Below are 19,587 nucleotides of genomic sequence, written 5' to 3'. Positions count from 1 at the left end.
CGAGTCAACCAGAAAATTGTCATGCAAGGCTATGTGTGGGACAAGTCCCTAAGAGTAGAACTGCTGAGTTAAAAGGTATGCACACTGGTGGTTTGGACTGTTGCTGCCAAGCTGCCCTGGGCAAAGGTTCTGTCTGGTGGTTTGTCCTCTGTGTTTGGAGGAGAGGCCCTGGGGGTCTGCAGATGTGGCCATGGGAGGCAGGGAGGTGCTAGAGGCAGCACACATCCACACTCCCCTGTCCCAAACTTGGTGGCACCCCAGAGCTGCTCCTGTTGGCTGTCTTCTGACTCTCAGGTGTCCACACAAATGTCACCTCCTCTGAAAAGCGTTCCCTGACCATTCACCTAAGGTGAGCACCCACGACCCGGCCCCACTGCATCCACAGTGATGGTCCATCACAGAGTCCAGTGTGTATTCCTCACAGCACCTCCCACCGTCTGGAATGACCTTGGGCTCCCACTGGAATATCAACTCCAGGAGCACAGAGTTTGATCTGCCTTGTTCTCGGCCCTGTCCCTTGTGTCTAGAACAGTGTTGGGCACATGATAGACACTCCATAAATATTTGTTAGAAGAACAAATGGATCAGTGGAAAACCAATTTGTTCTGTAAACTTTCATTCACATCACAATGACAAGTTAAAAAAAAAAATGAATGAGTCTGTTTCATATAAAAGGTGCCCACCAGCTTTCCACTGAAGAATAGTTTGGCTGCTAGAAACTCCCTGGCTTGGTCCTAGCCACTGCTGGAGTCCCAGGAGAGGCGAGGCCACAGAGGCCAGAGGTCAGAGGCCAGTAAGTGGAAGAGACAACTGGTACAAGGACAAGAAAGGGGAAGGAACACCAGCACAGAGATTGGGGTACAGGGAGGCCCTCAGGAAGGGAGAGAGCTGACCTGGGGTGTCTGTAAGAGGAATGTTCCAGAAATGAGTGAGACAGTCCTGGCCCTCATTCATCAGTTCAGTAAACTCATTTAGAGTGAGTACTATGTATCAGGACCTGTGGAGGGGGACTGGGAGATAGCAGTGAATAGAGCAGGCCTCATCCCTGCTTGAGTGGTGGGCTGAGGTCTGCCCAGTGGGTGAAGTCTCCAAAGGAAGATATCTGAGGCATTACTGTGTGCCAGACACAAACCTGAGGACCTTACAAACACAGCTCATTTAGTTCTTGTAGCTGTCATTATCCCCATTTTACAGATGAGGAAAAGAAGGCCTGGGTCACATAGCCCATGAATAGCAGAGGCTGGATTTGATCACAGGCCTTTGGATTCCAAAGACCACATTCTTAACCACTCAGATGGCCTCAAAGATCCCTGCTTTGTGGAGTCCCTTCCCACACTGAGTCAGAATCAATAAGATACTGCAGAAATGATGAGGTGTGACTAAGTGGTTACATATTGATTTCTGTCTTGTCTTCTCTTGGATTATTTGCTCTGGGGGAAGCCAGTACCATGTCCTCAGACTCCTCAACTGTCCTGTGGAGAAGCCTATGTAGAAGGAACTGAGGCCTCACACCAACAGCCGGTACCAGTGTGCCAGCCGGTGAGTGAGCCGTCTTGAAGGCAGATCCTCCAGTCCCAGATGAGCCTTCAGCTGATAGCAGTCCAGCTGACATCAGAGTGCAACCTCAGGAGAGATCTTGAGCCAGAACTACCCTGTTAAGCTGTTCCCCAATTCCTGATTCTGGGAGACAATAAATGTTTGTTATTTAAGTTGCTAAATGTTTTAGGGTAATTTGCTATGCAGCAATAGATAATGAATATGCTGCTTTTCCAGAGTTTACAGAGGGCAGACACTCTTGCTTCCAGTTCCTGCTGCCCTTGCTTGGCAAGTCACATTCCCACCCTCCACCCGTAGGCCTCAGTTTCCTCTGTTTTAGGATGGGGCTGACTTTGTGGCTTGTGAGCCAGAGGGGGAAGGGTTGGCCCCTCCTGATCTGACTTGCTCTAGTCTCCTCCCTGGGCAAATTGGTTTTGCATTCAAAAATGCAAAGCAATGTTCAAAGCAAATTGAGGTTGTTTGTCTTGTTTCTTCTGAGTGGCAGGATCAGCCTTTCTTGCCTGTTTTCCTTCCTTCGAGAGGTTCTGTTGCTTTTCTTCTTGGTCAGGCTCAGAGCAGCAGGCAGACAGCCAGGGGAGGAAAGTCAGGACCATTGGGATCTTGTGGAAGGACGCGTTTTCCAACTCTCAGCTCAACCCACAATTCCCGGGCCCAGGCCCAGCTTCTCCAAACTTCCAGTTGCTGCCCTGAGTCTAGTTTGGGCGCAGAACACTGTGCAGAGAGTCAGGGAGCTTGTTCGAGTCATAGCTTTGTCATTTCTTTTCTGTGCCGGTGATGTAGTTTCTCCAAGCCTCAGTGGGCTCATCAGAAAATGGGTTAATTGCTTCCTCCCCACACAGCGGCTGGGAGGAGTCAAGGAAATGACCCCTGGAATCTATGCTCCATGGGGCCTGGGATCCTTGCTTGCCACTGCAGCCTGGGGTCTAGCACAGTGCCGGGCACATAGTAGGCACTTATCAGAATGTGTTGACTGTTTGTGGCTGCCTGCCTTCTGGGACTACCTTGCATGGGGATGGTCTTGGTGAGAAGGTGAGGAGTGTTGGAAAAGAGGTTGTAGTGGGAGGGGAGCTGGGCCACACCGTCACACATCTGGCAAACCAGAATTTGAACTCTAGTGGTTGGGCCATGCATGCTCTCAGTGGTCTCTGAAGATGGGGAGGAGCTGCCGGCGTTCTTGCCCCCTCCGGTGACCTCTAGTTATCTCTTTATGGCTATCTGTTGGGAGCTCTGGTGGTGTAGTGCCTAAGACATTTGACTGCTAACCAGAAGGCTGGGGGTTCAAACCTACCAGCCACTCCTCGGAAGGAAGATTGGGCGATCTACTTCCCTAGAGATACTGGCTTGGAAACCCAAGGAGGGGTCACTATGAGTTGAATTCACTCAACGGCAGTGAATTTGGTTATTTTTGATGTCTAAACCTTGATCTTGGGAGATTTGACCTTCTGTGTCCTTCCACATGTAGAAAGTAGAAGTTTCATGGAAAGGAAGCAAAGCACATTTCTTTGCAATCACTCACCTACCTCCCACCAGTGGGTCAGTCTTTGCACAGAATAGGGATAGTGTGTCCATTGTGTTTGGCAAATGTTTATCGAACACTTACTGTGTGCTAAGCACTATACACATTATCCCCATTATTCCTAACTTATTGACATGGTTAAGTTCCAAAGACCAGGTTGTTGTGGGAAAATTGGCATTATGCAAAAATGAAGAATGATCTCATCAGATCAAAAAAATAGAAGATGATTACATCATTATATAACTGCCAAATCACATCATTTCATAATTGCCAAACCAGTGAAAATCATAGCTCAGCCAAGTTAACACATAACCTTAACAGCCAGCATTATTCTTACTTCTCAGTGTGTTACTGCCAGACATAAGTCATTATTGTGCAAAGCAGTTGGAGAGTAGATTTATTACTATTATCAAAAACATGAAATGTTGGATAACAAGATAGTCAGTAAGTGAGGAGCAGGTGTACAAGCACCCTCTGAGGTAGGAGCTGTTATCAACCCATTTTGCAGATGAGGCAGAGAGGTTAAGCAATTTTTTAACCAGGCAGCCCTTCAGGCTCGGAATCACTCCACCAGAGCGTGCTTCTGCTGGAGTCACAGCACTCCCTGTCCAAATCCTATCGAACTCTGGCTCAACCCTGGGGAAACATAACAAAGCATGTTCTAGACAGAGGGAGGCCTTGCTGGGGTGTCTCTTAGAGCCACCAGGCTTTCCTGCCAGCATGACTCCAGTGTGTAATGCTTCTCTCATCTGATTCCCAGCACCATGGAGGAAAAGGGTGAATGTTTCCCAATTGACAAATGAATAAACTGAGGCCCAGGGAGACCAAGCGTCTTGTCCACAGTCATACAACTTGTAAACCATGATTTAGATCCAATGGCTGGACTCTTTCTGCTCACCCCATTTGGCATTCTTGTTGGCCGAAGCTGGCTCTACAGATGAGGTGACCGGGTCAGAGTCAAGGTCAGGGAGAGAGGGAAGGAGCAGGTACAGATGTTCATAGCCACTTCCCATTGCAGAGCGTTCTCAATGGGTGCAGGGCAGAAAAGTGGCTACATGGGCTCCCAGGGCCCATGGTCCCTGAGAGCAGGATCAAGCCCAGAGAAGTCTGGTTTGGCCCCTGAAGACCATTCAGCCTCATCTTGGCCACACTGTACTAGTTCCTGTGCTCCAGCCACTCTGAATGCCTTTCACTTTCTCCAAATCACCTTGCTCCATTCTGCCCCTGGGCCTTTGCACTTGCTGTTCCTTTTGCCTGGAATGTTTTTCCCTTTCTTGACTAGGAACTGCCAACCCACCCTTCAGATCTCGGCTCTGTCTGTCTTCCTAGAGCCTCTCTAACAAGGTCAGGTCCTCTGTTATCAATTCCTAGCTCACCATGGGCCCTTACTGCACAGTGTATATAGGTCAGTCATTACACATGAGAAATAGTTAGGTTAGTGTCTGCTCCGCTGCTATGAAAGGGGAAGACTGTGTCTTCTTTGCTCACTTTGAATCCTCACCACTTGTGCAGGGCCTGGCACATCGTAGGTCCTTTATAAACATTGGTGGAAAGGAGGATTCAGTGAATGGAGGAATGAACACTATCACTTGGCACCTGCACCCCACATGCAACATGACCCCAGAAATTTATAACTGTATGTGCATGTAGACTCTCCATGAGAGGCATGGCCTGCTGGGTGTCCTGTCTCCACTGGGGAGGACAAACCCACCTCCACTGGGTGTCAGGATCCCTGGGGTCTGGTCCAACCCTTGCCCCTGAGCCCAGGGTGAGTGTAGGTGAGTCACTGCCCCCATAGAGTCAGTGTCCCCATCTGTGAAATGGTCGGGGCATAGAGAGGCCGTCTGTGCAGTGGCTAAGGGTGAGAGCTCTGGAGCCAGCCCACCTGGTAGGTGTCAACCTATCTCCCTCACTTACTAGGTATATTACCTCCCTGGACCTCAGTTTCCTCACAGTACATGGGGATTCTAATAGTCTTCACCTTTTGTGTGTCATGAGGTTTAATGGGTCAATGTTTGTAAAACACGTGGCAGTGCCTGGCACAGAGAAAGCTCCATCAGCCCGGTCATCTCAGAAGAGGGAAGAAACGCTGACAGCATCTCTCGCTTCCCTGCATGATGATGTAGCACAAAGCACGCCCCCAGACCTCAGTGCACGCTAATCATTTGGGCCTCACATCAACCCCAGGTATGCAATTACAATCATTCCCAGTTTACAGATGGAAAAACTGAGGCTCAGGCCTCCACAATTACAGAACTATAAACATCACAGATGTAATGGTTGAGCAAACAGAAGCAAGTTGTAGAAAGACATGAATAGGATCACACCATTTGTAGATGAGACAAGTAGTGTATATTAGTTAGGAGAGGATACACATGGAGAAAGAGCTTATCAATGCTGAATTCAGAGTAGCTCCTTTTGGTGGGGGAGGGAGGCAAGGAAAGGGGCAACCAAACCCACTGTATTTTTGTTACTTCATGCTGCTCTAACAGAAAATAGCACAAATGGGTGACTTTAACAAACAGCAGTTTATTCTCTTATAGTTTTGGAGGCTAGAAGTCTGAGTTCAAAGTGCCAGGCTCTATGAGCTGGGTGAAAACCCCTCGACCTTGAGCTTTAGCTCTGCCTGTTGCTCCTGGCCCACTGAAGCTGGAGGCTTTCTTCGCTCAGGTAGTTGCTGGCTGCTGAGGCTGACAAACCCAAGGTAGACAAGTAAAAAGGCACAGTCCCGATATTACCAAACCACACGGCAGGCCACTGATTCAAGCCCGTTAACAGTCCCAAGATCGGCAGGCAACATGGCAGGCTGCTGAATAACGTCTTGGCTACGAGCAAGATTCAAGCATGCCAAAAGCTGCAGAGACCCTTCTCAAAACTTCTCCTTATATACAGTAAGCAGACCACATCCCTAAGGCAGCTACTCAGCTGCTCCAGTAGATTCCACCATGGAGTTGATTACCAATCTCATCGTGGTGAATAACTAACTACCACCAGTTGCCCAGCCACTCAACCAGGCCCAGCCAACTTGACACATAACATTAACTGCCACACACTGCCATTGAGTTTATTCCAACTCTTAGTGATACTATAGAACAAAGTAGAACTGCCCCCACAGGGTTTCCAAGGCTGCTAATCTTCATGGAAACAGACTGCCTCATCCATGGAGTGGCTGCAAGGTTCAAACTGGTGACCTTTTGGTTAGCAGCCTAATGCTTTGACCACTGCACCACCAAAGCTCCTTAAGGGAAGGGATAGGCATTAATAATATTGGTGAGGTTTTGTTTGCTAGACTTGGTGGTAGAAACAAGAAATCATTTTTTTCCCCTTACTTTTTCATATATCTAAAACATTTCAGTAAAAATTTAAAAATGCATAGAAGAGACTGTAAGGAAATCAATTGGGAAGTGGTTGGAGGTTATAGGCTGATGAGTGTTTTTTCCCTCTTCATCTTCATATGCTTTCATATGTCCCAAGTTTTGCACTGAATGTTGTTAGCAGTGAGCTGAGAAAACCAGCTAGATGGAGGCAGAACTGAAACCAGGTCAGCTGCACTCTGGTGGGTCAGGTCCAAGTGTCCCATTCTCAGCCCTTCTACTGCTATCTCTGCCCCAGTGGGCTCGTCTGCAGCCCCTGCAGAGCGTTCCTCTGGAAAGGAACTCAGCTGCTTAGAAATTACCTTCTTTCCTTCAGCCCTGCTTTGTGGCCACAGTCTGTAGACCAAAGGGGTTGGTCTGAGGTCAAGTGTGAGGGGCTGTAGGACTCTGCAAGCCTAAGGTTGTGAGACCCTTTCCAAACGGAGGAGCCCTTACTGTCAGCTTCAAGGGTCCCCAGTCTTCTCCTCACCCGCAGACACCACTGGGCCTCTCTGCATGTTTTGCCTTATTTTGTCCTCACTTGAAATACTTGTTATCGTAATCCCATGTTAGCAGACGAGGAAACCGAGGCCCATGATAAGACAAAGATGACACAAGTGGGGAAGTAGAGAAGCTGGAGTTGGATTCCTTTCCCCTGTGCTGTGCGTTCCAAGTGTGTCACCAGCTGTTGTGTTTACGGAGCCCTTAATCTATGCCAGGCACTGTACCAAACTCTGCATGTGTGTTAACTCATTTAATCTCCACAATGATCCATAGTATTGCTGCTATTTAGTGTCCGCATTTCACAGGCAAGGGAACTGAGGTACAGAGAGGTAAAGTGATTATCCAAGAATATATCACCAGCAAAATGCAGTTGTTGTTGTTATGTGCCCTCGAGTTGGCCCTGACTCAAAGGGACCCCTCCTTGGGTTTCCGAGGCAGTATCACTATGGAAGTAGGATTGCCCAACCTTCCTTCTGAGGAGTGGCTGGTGGGTTTGAACCCAGCCTTCTGGTTAGCAGTCAAGTGCCTTAGGCACTATGCTACCAGAGCTCCTTTGCAAAATGCAGAGTTGAATTCAAATCAAAGCAGTTGGGCCCCAGGACCCATGCTCAGCCTCTGTGGGATTTAACCTCAGGCCTTGGCCAAGGGTGGGGGACTCAACTCTGAGGGTGCTTAGCTGGAAGCTTTGGAGGTTCAGCTTCCAAGGGCTGCCCCCACTGTCTGGGATGTTGCCCAAATCTTTTCCAGCAAAGAAGGCCTCTTTGGCTGTGGGGTTTGTGGAGGAAGGGAAAAATTTAGCAGCTGAGTTATCCTTTTGGTAACCAGGGGCCTCTGTGCTCCCCAGACCCCAGCTGGTAGCCCAGCTGGCCCATAGTTCAACGACCAGCCCACGATGGACATGTTTTGTTTATTAATCAGGAACTGGCCTAAGTGTTTTATACTGTGGGTGAGAGTGTGGGCTCTGGCTTCAGACAGTGTCAGTTTGAATCCTAGCCTCGTGACCTTGGGCAACTCACTTAATCTCTGGATGTCTCAGATTCCTGTCTGTGAAATGGAGCAAACAAGCTCCCTTCCTTCATAGGGTCAAAGTGAGAAATGAATGCACTAATCCTTACAAAGCCCATGGATGGTGTCCAGTACACAGCAAATGCTCCATGAATACTGGTCATTAATTTGTCAACTTTCTTTATGCTCACAAGGACTCTGGGAGCAGAGAGAGAATTTTGATGTTCATTTTACAGAGGAGCTCATTGATACAGGCACCTTCCCCAGGGGCCCCCTGCCGGTCAGTGGCACCACTGGGGCATAACCCCTTGACCTCAGCTCGATCCACCCAGACACTTCAGAGCTGACTCAAACGTTAAGCAAACTGTCGGGATCAGAGTCCTGGCTGGAGGTGCAGGCTTTGGGAAGCAGACCTAGGCCTGCTTTTTCACGTTTTCTGCCCCAGGAGGAGAAGGGGAGAAGATCTGTTTATATCCCAGTCCAGCTGGGCTCTGGGGCCAAGGAGGAGAGAGCCAGAAACACGTAGCCCTGCCCTCATGGGACGGCCTGGTCAAGCACTTGAACAAATAAACCTGCCCATCTTGGGGAAGCCATGCGAGGGGCTGCGTCTGGTGCTGCTCTCACCCTACCCTGCACCCAGCAGCTGGTCATCCCAGGCAGGGGGCTTCACCCAGTCTATTCTAGGCCACTTCTTGGAGCAATAATCTTGCACCTCCAAGCAGCAGATGCTGTTCTCTTCCCACCCCCTAGTTCCAAACTGCATAGAAAGGAGTCAGTGGTGAAGTTAGGAAATCAAACCTCAAGACATTTTGTTTGGCCATTGAGATTCATTTCTTGTTTGGATAACCAAAGGCTGAAAATGCCAAGAATTTATGGACAGCCTGGGGAGGCCAGAACAGCTGGGAGTCCTGGCCAGTTTGGGAGGGTTTGGCCTGGGCCAGGACCCCACGCTGTGGTCCCACTGGGTGAGCATGACCCTGTCCAGCCAGGCAAGGCCCTGGACTGATGGTCTGAGAGGCTGAGTTATTCTGAGGTTTGACGTCAGGGACCTGGCTTGAATAGCAGAGGCAGTTGGGGGACGTGCCAGGTTGGAGGTCCCTGCACAACCCAACCCCTCCTTGCTTGGGTTTGGGTGCAGAAGGGGTGCAGAAGAGGCCCCAAAGAGCATCCGCATTGGGGGTGGGCCCCAGCCATCCGGCTTGGGTGTCCTGGGCTCCCTCAGTGTGGATAGCACACAGGGACATCCTGGGAGTAGAGGCAGGAGGTCTAGGGGGTAGGGGAGGACCTGAGAGGGAGGCCTGGGTGGATGTAGGGAGAGACTCAGAAACACAACCTTCCAAAGATAGAGAGCAGAGAGACAGAGACACCTCAGAGTCAGGAACAGTGAGTGAGGCCACCCGGAGAGATAACCACAGAGACCCAGGGACAGAAAGAGAGGAGGAGGAAAGAGAGATGAGGAGAAAGAGTGAGCTGCCCCCCAAACCAGCCATGGCTTTGTGCTCCCTACAGGGAGAAAGCTGAGGAGTGTGGAGTTGCCCTGCCCCTGGGACCTCAGACTCAGGGGAAGCTGGGCTGCCCTCAGGTGGCTGGGGTGTGCCAGGGAACTTGAGGGTAGTGCCTGGTCTTGGTTTTCCTGTCTCCTCATCTTCAGAAAGGGTCCTTCTGGCAGGCTATGAGGAGAGAGCAGAGCCTAGCACTTCTTGGCTGAGAAACTTGGGAGACTAACAGGCCTAAGTGTGAGCTTTATCAAGCACCTGCTGTGTGCTGATGCTGCCCTGCTCTGCTTCTCTGTACCCATCTCACACCTGGATAGTGTTTTCCTTCATTCTTCCTGTAACGCCGACACGACACTGCATCATTGGTCCTGGGTCACAGGGTGAGTCTGCAGTGGACCCAGGGAGGGGGCAGAAAGTCCATGTGACTAACCACTGCACAGCACAGCACAGCTAGGGCAGTCAGAAGCCAATCTCCAGCTGGCTCTGCCCCTACCCCCAGCATTCTGGGGTTTTGATTTTCCTCCAGATGAGTGGATGGAGCAGAATCAAGAACCCACTGATGGTGACTCCAGACCTGCATCATGGGACAAGGTTTTCCAGGAGGAGGCAGGAGAAGGAGAGGGGAGAGAGGTGGAAGGAAGGAAGGGGAGTTCAGGGAGAGGGTAGTGGGGTGGAGGAGAGGAAGGGAGAAGGACTGGGGCAGGTCTCTCCCCCAGGGCACACTCCGAGCCCAGACAGGAGCATGCTGGGAGACGGATGTGGAAATTCGGAAGCAGGGGGAGGACCCCATTTTCTCTCAAGTCCCTTCCTTGACTCCGTTGCCACTTTGACCCCTTCCAGAGTCAAGAGACGGAACCTAGAGTTTGGATCCAGAATCCAGGTTGGTGCTCACTGCCCTTCGACTCTGGCAATTCACTTCCCTTCTGGTCTCAATTTCCTCACCCGTACACTGGGGGTACAGATAACAGCAGCCCTCAGGGGGAGAGTAGGGATGTGGGCCAGGCAGGCTGCTAGGAGCTTGGGTCAGGGGTGTGCCCCTGCATGTGCCCCAAGTAGTTCCTCCTGTGAGGCCAATGAAGCAATGGAGTCTTGCTGAGTGCCTCAGTCCAGGAGGCTGCTAGTCTCCAGTCTCCCTACAGTGACGATGATGGTGGTGGGGTGGTGGTGGTGCTCTGATAAGAATAGTTTGAACCTCATATCTTAACTCTTCTGGGATGTTACAGCAGAGTCCAAGAAGTTTTGAGTTGCAATGACTCTGAAATACATCTAGGCCGAGAAAGTGGATGAAGAACCAGAGGAAGGCCATGGCCCAGAAGGTAGCAAATGCTCCCAGACTAGGGCGCAAGCGGGTTGGAGAGAGAGGGGTGATTGCTCCAATTCAATGTATTCCTGAGAGGGAGGCCACATGTCTCAACTGAAGGAGGAAGAATAGTTCAAGGGACCCAAGAATTGCAAGATGCTTGTCTTTTTCCAGTGACAACCCCAGTGATGACAATAAATGCAAGCAATATACATTTATTGAATGGTTACTGTATGCCAGGCACTGGGCTAATGACTTCATGTGCATCATCCCATTAAATCCTCACAGAGGCAGGTGGTATAGTCACCCCATTTCATAGGCAAGGCAACAGAGCCTCAGAGAGGTGAAGCAACTTGCCCCAGGTTACACAGCTAGGAAGGGGCAGAACTGGGACTTGAACCCCAACAGTTGGGCTCTCATCTTCCAGGAGATGAGACAGGACCCAGGGGAAAAGTGACTGTCAGGTGTGTTTGTGCTGATAGGTAAGATCTTGTGGCAGGCTCCATGGCCACAGGGTGACTTGGTAGTGACTCCAACGCCAGGGGTCATAAAGGGACCTCTGACCCAGAGGATGGTGAAACTAACTCCTGCTTGGACCCCGTAAGAGACTGGGCAGGAATGAGGACTCCTCCCAGGACACTGGCATGGACAGTGACATTTCCAGTTCCTGGGATACCTGCAACCCTTGGATGTGGAAACAATGACTTGACCAAGATTGAGATTGCTGCATCCAAGGGTACAAAGGGGCTCACAGAGAGATTCTACTGAACTACATAAAAGTCCCTCGCAGGTGAGCTATCTGTCCCATGTCTACTGTAGCTAGATGGCAGGTGGAGAGCAGTACATGAGCCGTCTCACTGGTCTCCCCAGTCATCCACCTCTGACATACAGTCATTTCTCTATTTTGCAGATGGGAAAACTAAGACTTGTTCATCCATGGCCACATGCCCAATAAGTGGTAAGGCTGGGATTTGAACTCAAGCTGGCCTGACTCCCACACCAGTGGTCTTAAGCCTATAGTGTACTAGAGTGAGTTCTGTCCAGGACTGTCAAGCTAGGGGGTAGACATATGCCTGGAGAGGACATTCTACCACAGACTGAAGAACTGGGCTGTGTTACCTTTTGTTCCCAAAAGCTATTGGTTCAAATCCATCCATTAGTTCAGCAAAAGTTTTGTGTGCACCAGGCATGGGAGGAGTCAAAGATAGTTGAAAGGGTGAGATAGGAGGGTGGGGATGCCAGATAGGAGAGCTGGGGTCACAGAGGTCAAGGCCTGAACCAGAGCAGCAGGAGGGAGCTGGGAGATGGAGGATGGGCGAAGGAGAGGCCATGAGAGGGACAGGACCTGCTGCCTGTGACAAAACAGGGTGAAGGAGAGTAGTTTGCTGGTTTGGGGGTGATACTGGAGCTTAAGGCAGGTTTGCCCCTCAGAGGGGAGATGGGAGATTAGCATCATGGGTTTGGGGCTTAGAAGATTTTCAGATGCCAATGTGGTGTCATCGCAGAGCAGGACAGAGATGGGCTGCAGGAGTGCAGGGCAGCCTAGAGGTGGGAATGGTAGGGGCTGGAGATGGTTGGTAGTGGGTCTGCCATGAGGTCTGAGATGAAAAGAGTCAAGACTGAATTCTGGGAAGCACCAACATTTAAGGATGAGAAGGGAGGAGCAGGAACAGCTGAGAGACTGGAAGAACATTCATTCAACAGAGATTTATGGAGCACCTACTGTGTGTGAGGCACAATTCTAGGCCCTGAGAATCCAGCAGTGGCCAAAAAAAAAAAAAAAAAAAGACAGTCCCTGCTCTCTTGAAGCTCACAGACCAGAGGGAGCAACCCATGAAGAAATGCAGATAAGAATATCAGGTGTTAAGAAACATACCAAAGTTGGGTGAGGGGATAGAGGGTGACAGCAGAGGGTGGTCAGGGAGGGTCTCTGAGGAAGTGATATTTGAGCCTCTTTGAGGAGATGACATTTGAGCAGAGACTTGAGGGAGGTGAGTGATGAAGCATGTGGGTATCAGAGGAAGGAATGGTCCTTTTGGCTTTTACACCAGTGGGATGGGAACTCTGGGAAGGGTTTTAAGTAGAGACAGGTTTGCCTTAGGTTTTAACCCTCTGTCTGCTGGAGTGTAGAATGGACTGTGGGGGCCTAAGGTGGTAGCAGGAGCCCAGGGAGGAGCTGTGATAACCACTGAGGTGGGAGATGGTGGTGGCTCGGCCAGGGCAGGGGAGCTCTGGTAACATAGTGCCTAAGGCACTTGACTGCTAACCAGGAGGCTGGCGGTTCAAACCCACCAGCCACTCCTTGGAAGGAAGGTTGGGCAATCTACTTCCTTAGTGATATTGCCTCAGAAACCCATGGAGGGGTCGCTATGAGTCAGTCCCACTCAACAACACATAACAACAACAACAACAACAACATGCCTATGGTTATAATCCCGTTTGGGAATGACTTGTCTTTGTTATGCTAATGAGACAGAGTCAGTGTAGGGTGTGTTTCGAATCAATCTCTTGAGGTGTAAAAGAGATTAAACAAGCAAGTTAGGAAGCAGAGATGGGGGAAGAGAGATGCCACATGAAGATCACCAGGAGCAGAAGCCAAAGAGACAAGGAGCTTCCTCTGGAGTGAGCAGAGAGAGACAACCTCCCCCTAGTGCTGGCACCCTGAATTCAGACTTCTGGCTTCTAAACTGTGAGAAAATAAATTTGTTGTTAAAGCCACTCAATTATAGTATTTCTGTTATAGCAGCACTAGATGACTAAGACATCAAGACAGATAAAGACCAAGTCATGGCCACTGGATTTGGGAAATGGGAAGTGACTCTGGGGAGAGGAGTCAAGGGGAAGTGAGGAAGTAGAGGGAAGACATGAGGACTTCTGAGAACCAGACCAGAAGCCAGAGGTGTGGGCTGCGAAAGAGGCTTGTGCTCTCTTCGCTTCCCTGTTTGCCTCTCTTTTGGCCTTTTCCTTGCTTTTAACATGGGAAAGACTTGAATGTGATTAAACACTGAGGGGAAGGACCAGCAGAGAGGGAGAAGGTGTTGAAGACACAGGATTGGATGGCTGGCATGGGAGGCTGAGGGGCTGTGAAGGGATAAGACCCACAATCTAGGAAGGAAAATGGCCCAAACTCATGGTGAAAACTCATCCCTCGGAGCCTGAAGAAAGACCTGGGGACTGGTGGGTGCATGGGTGAATGTGCAGATGTGGGGCAGGCAACTGAGGGACTTCTCTCTCCTTAGCCTTTATTTCTCATTGAAGTAGGATGTCCAGGGTCTGGTGAGAGGATAAGGTGGGTGGGGAGGTAAAGATGGAAGTTTGAGGGTGGAGGTGTCTTGAAATAGCCCCATAGAACTCAGAAACAGCTGCCTTAAGAGATGCATGCAGATTTCAGGGCAGCATGGAGTCCTTGCTAGCTTGGACTCCAGTATGTGTGTTCAGGAACTCCCTGGAGGGGGCAAAGGGTGGGATGGTGGCAGGGTGAAAATGTTACAGGTCAGGTGGGTGGAGGGATCAGTGGGCAAGGGATCATAACAAGATGGTGAGCAAGGGATGAAGGAGGTGGTTGGGGAAGGATGCAGACCAGAGGTTAAGTGTGTGTGTGTGTGCACATGTGTAAGTATGTGTGTGCATGAGTGTGTACATGATTGTGTGTATGATGCAGGCTGGTTAGATACACATAGTATAATCTCTCCATCTTGAAGTGGATAAACATAAACTCAGGCTGTGTACAAAACAATCCTTTGAAAAACAGGAGCAACCTACCAGAACTTCAGTAGACATGATTTCATATAGTGTCCTTTTAAAGTTTCATTTCCTCTAGAGTGATGACCATCTAGATTATATTAATCCTGAGTGTATGTACATAAATATTAAATAAACATGTCTGCATCAGGGGAATAAACATTTCTTACTGATTAGGTAGCATAGTGCCTAAGGCACTTACTTGACCGCTAACCAGAAGGCTGGCAGTTCAAACCCACCAGCCACTCCTTGGAAGGAAGTTTGGGCAATCTACTTCTGTAGTGATACCACCTCGGAAACCCAAGGACGACTTGCTATGAGTTGGGTCCGGCTCAATGGCACATAACAACAATACTGATTAGGTACATGTTTTAAAAATCTGGAAACCATGAGGGTAAGAAAAACTGCTTGGTTAAAAGGCACCCTGGGGAATTCTTCTGGACGCTCTCACTTCACAGCCTGTTGGTGCCTGTCTGCTCTTCTATAATGTCTAAAACTCTGTGAATTGTTTTGCTGTTCTCCACCCTACTGCCACCACCCTGACTGTTCCCTGTATTTGAGGCCCTGGTCCCACATTCTCTCACCTTTTACTTATCAGGCTAGCTCATCATGGGCACTGCAGGAAACCTTCCCTGCCCTCATGGCCACCTCAGGCCAGACCTGCCTTGTTCACCTCTGCACCAGGCCTGGCACACAGTAGATGCTCAGTGTTTGCTGAAAGAATGAATGAATCATGTATAGTAGAGCTGACAAGGGGAAAGGTTGTGGTCACTGCTTGGTCACAGCCAGCTACCTAGAGGGACTGAGTAGTTGAACCTGCGAGCTTGGGACCATAGCTGCAGGGGACATCAAGCTCAATTGGCATAACATACTATACAAAACATTGTTCCACCTCCTACTTTGGCGAATAGCAACTGGGATCTTAAAAGCTAGCAAGCTGCCATCTAGATGCAATGATGGGTCTCTCCTCGTCCAGAACAAAGAAGAATGAAGAAAACCAAAATTCATGGAAACAATTAGTCCTAGAGACTGGTACACCATCCAATCTGCAGCCTATACAACTATGAGACCAGTAGAACTAGATGGTGCCCGGCTACCACTGTCATGCACTTGGAAGGGGATCTATGTAGGAGACCTTTGATAGAGAGAGAGAACAATGTGGAACAAAACTCAAAATCATTTGGAGAGAAAAAAAAAAAAAAAAGGTGGAGACCAGCTTTGCTGGTCCCATAGAGCCTGGTGGAACCACTGAGACTATGACCCCTAGCTGCCCTTCAGGTCTGGAATTGAACCCACACCTGTGGTTTCCAGCCAAACAAAGTACAGGCATATGAGTTAAACATTTACCTCAAGTAGATACACTCCTTGGAGAGAACAATCATGGGAGAAAGAAGGGCTGCTTATGCACAGGGAGACAGCTCAGGGGGCAGGAGTCCATGGAGGAATGGACACTGGGAAGAGGTAACTATGGGGAGGAAGTGGGAAGGGAGCTGTTGCATTGTGGTAAACTGTGGTCAATGACATGAGACAAAGTGTATGTGAACCGCTGTATGGAAAGTGAATTTGCTCTGTAAATCTTCACCCAAATCATAATGAAAAAATAAAAAGAAAGAATGAATCAAAGTATTCGGACAGGAGTTCCTATAGTGTTCTGGGTCTTGGACCGAAACTGTGGGCTGAACTGAACTCCTTGCTCTTTCCCACCACATTCAATTCATCAGCAGACCCTATGAGCTCCATGTCCAGAGTAAACCAGATTCCCACCAACAACACCTCCCCACTTCAGCCCCTCCCTGCTCCAGGCCTCCTGGCAGCTGCGGTGGTCTCCTCTTTGGGCTCCCTGTGTCCAACCTGCCCCCTTGTCTCTTCTGTTCAGGACAAACCAGGAATGTTGTTCCTATGCAAAACCCGGCAAGGTCTCCCCTGGCACTCACAGCAGGAAGCCACAGTCCCTGCAGTGGCCCATAAGGCCCCTGCCCTCTCAGACCTTGTCCCCAACCCCTTTCTCCCTTCCTTGCTCCCTCTGCTCCAGCTACACTGGCTGTCTAGCTGGTCCCAGGCACCTACTGCATTCCCACCCTGAAGCCTCTGCACCCGCTGGTCCCTTTGCCTGGAACACTCTCCTCTCAGAAGAGCTTGCTCTGTTCCTTGGTTCAAATGCTATCTCCTTCTAGAAGTCCTTCAAATCATCTGACCTCAAATAGCCAGCCTTGGCCACTCCTTGTCCGCCTCCTACCTCCTTCATTTTGTTTCACCCTCTGACATAGTAGATATTCATTGTTCATCTCTGTATCATTGTCTCCCCCTCTAAAATGTGCATCCAGAAGGCCACTGCTTTTTCTGTTTGCTGTTGTATCCCCAGCACCTGGAATGGGCCTGACATGTGGTCAGCACTCAACAAATTTCTGCAGGATGGATGAATGAATGGCAGTTAGGGGTCAGGTTCTGACACTACCCTAACTTGCTGTGTGGCCTCAGGCCCATTCCTGCCCTCTCTGGGCCTCATTATCCCATTCTGTGCAATGCAGGGACGAGGAGCCCATCAGTTCTGCCATCTGTACCCAGAGAAAACCTTGAGGTAGGTGTCCCTCCTGCCGCTCATGGCAGACCTAACGCGGCCTCCGTTCCCCGCAGGCCCAGCCCTTACCTTCCGTAGCCACTGTGTGTTGTTCTCCAGCACCTTCTCCAGCTGCCGCACCCTTTGGCTTGGCCAGTCCCCCAGGTGCAGTGCGGCGGCTGGCGAGTCCCTCTGAAGGCTGTTGGAGCCCCCGAAGGGCTCGGGCTCTGGTGGACAGGGCTCAGGCTCAGGCAACACAAAGGTGTAGCTGCATTGGCCATGCTGGACCCGATGTGTCCGGCGGCACCCGCCCGCCTTCTGGCCCCTCCGCTGGGCTGCAGTCATGGTGGCCACCGTGAGGAGGAGGCTGCCCAGCAGCATGGCTGGCCAGGAGGGCATGCAGAAGGTGGCAATGGGGAGGGAATCCGGTCAGAGTCCCCAGGGGCTGTGCCTGTCCACCGCCTGGTCCGATGCCCAGGATGCACCCTCCGAGGCCGTGGCCACCAGTGGACAGACCTGCCCGCAGAGCCGCTGCAGCTGCAAACCCCTGTCTGGCAGAGCCGGTCCAGGCAGCTATTTATACTTGTTGCAAATACCACAGCTGCTCAGCTTCCTCTCACCGCCTCCTGCCCCCCACCCCTCACCCCTATTCTTTCCCCCTCTCCCTTCCTTCCTCCGGCACTCTTGCCCTTACGCTGCCCTGTCTGAGCACTGGCCTCACTCTGCCTGCCTCGCCTCTGCTCCTTTATTGTCCAGTGGGGGTCTGGCCTCCCTACAAGAGGGGAGGAAAGAAAAGACTCCCCCAGATGCGCGTGTGCTCACACCAAACAGCAAACCCCAAGGCTGCTCTCTTTGCAAAACCAAAAGCGACTGAAATCTCTCTCTTTTTGTCTCTCTGTCTGTCTCTCTCTTTCTCACCCTCTGAGGCTGAGATCTCAAGTTTCAGCCCCCACGCCGCCCTCCCCTGCTCTCCCTCTCCACTTCTGGTTCCCTGTTGGAGCATTTGGAACCCAAGTGAAGTGACACCCCACAGAGAGAGCAAAGGGAGGGGAGAAGGCAGGCAGAGAGGCTGGGGGAGGAGGCAGCAAATCTACTTTGCTCCTGGAGGTGGGGAGGATCCTTTCGAAACCAGGGAAGGGGCACCCTTCACCCGCAGGGCCTGGGGAGACATGATGCCCTATCTTGGAACAGATGGTTCCTGGGGCCTCTGCTGGCTAGAGTGAGGAGGCTGATGATGGGGAGGGCTGGGAGTGCAGCAGGGGCTTGGCTGCCTCGAATGCCCTCTCCCCAGCTGCTGAGCTTGAGACCTTGAGTGAGCAGTTCCCCTCTCTGGGCCTCCATACTGTGATGTGTAAACAGAGGTAAACCCCATCTCTTGTGCCAAGAATACATGGGAGTTCTCAGCATGGGCACTGAGGAATTCTCAGTTTACTTCTTTGTTTGCTTGTTTCCTGGTTCTGGCTGATCCTGGCTCCAGCTGTGTAATTTTGAGAAGGTCACTTAACTTCTCTGTGCATTGATTTCCCAATCATTGAACAGGGAAGATAATAGCACCCATTTCATGGGGTGTGAAAATTAAGTGAATTAGAGCAGTGCAGGGGCAGTGGTGGCTTGATGATATAATTCTCGCCTTCCATGTGGGCACCTGAGTTAGATATCCGGCCAGTGTTCCTCACGTCCAGCCCCCATTTGTCTGTCAGTCTGTCAGCAGAGGCTTGTGCTGCTATGATGCTGAATAAGTTTCAGCAGAGCTTCCAGACTAAGATGGACTAGAAAGAAATAGCTGAGGTCTACTTCCGGAATTCAACCTGAAAATAGACCTGCATTACAACAGCCTGATCCACAAATGACCGTGAGGGTGGTACAGGACTGGGCGGCGTTTCCTTGCATTCTGCACGGGGTGGCTATTTGTTGGGGGCAGACTCGATGGTAGAGCAATACTGGCCTAGGTTGAGCACTAAATACATGTTTGTTATTGTTGGTGTCATGACTGGTGTGTCTCTACTCCCTGCCCTACTGGAATGTAAATCCATGCGGCAGGGAGGCAAGACCAGGAGGCATTATCTTTTCAGTTATAGAGGCAGACAGCAGGCCCAGGAGAAGCAGTCTGCCTTTGGCCACGTCTGTCTGATAAGTCCCTGCCCGGTGCCTGCCAGGCCCCGTGCTGCCAGAGAAGGCCCTGAGAACGTGAGAGACTTTCCCGAGGTGAAGATCCCCACGTCCCCTATTGCTCCTAACAAGGGGTCAGCCCCATTGATCTCTCTCATCCCATCACCACCAACTCATTTCCACCATGCTGGTCTCCTGGCTGCTGCTTGAATGTGACGACCAAGGCCTCACCGTCTGGGCCTTTACACCAGCAACACTCCTCCCCTGGTACCTTCTAATTCTGTTCAAGGGTCCCTTGGGGAGGCCTTCTTTGACCCTTAAAGGGCCTGGCACAGAGTCTGGTGCATAGTAAGTGCTCATTAAATGACAGCTATCATCATTACCCTACCCCCATCACTCTCATAGCCCAGGGAGGTGGCAACAGCCTCAGAACAGAGCTTTTTTTTTTT

At 50.6% G+C, this 19,587-nt stretch overlaps 1 protein-coding gene across 1 annotated transcript in view; it reads right to left on the bottom strand.

The window, feature by feature from the left end:
• The window catches only part of ANGPT4 (angiopoietin 4), a 56,970-nt gene extending 39,542 nt beyond the window's left edge, over positions 1 to 17,428 (bottom strand). Inside the window, exon 1 of the mRNA XM_007934505.1 lies at positions 17,120 to 17,428. Within this exon, the coding sequence (XP_007932696.1) occupies positions 17,120 to 17,428 (309 nt within the window). The remainder of the gene's footprint in view (positions 1 to 17,119) is intronic.
• Between the last annotated feature and the right edge of the window lie 2,159 nt (positions 17,429 to 19,587).

Source organism: Orycteropus afer, unplaced genomic scaffold (genome assembly GCF_000298275.1).
Source record: "Orycteropus afer afer isolate SDZICR_OR568_19922 unplaced genomic scaffold, OryAfe1.0 scaffold00020, whole genome shotgun sequence".
Taxonomy (NCBI): domain Eukaryota; kingdom Metazoa; phylum Chordata; class Mammalia; order Tubulidentata; family Orycteropodidae; genus Orycteropus; species Orycteropus afer.
The sequence above is the reverse complement of the archived record's forward strand: the minus strand, read 5'-3'. Positions and strand labels throughout refer to the sequence as shown.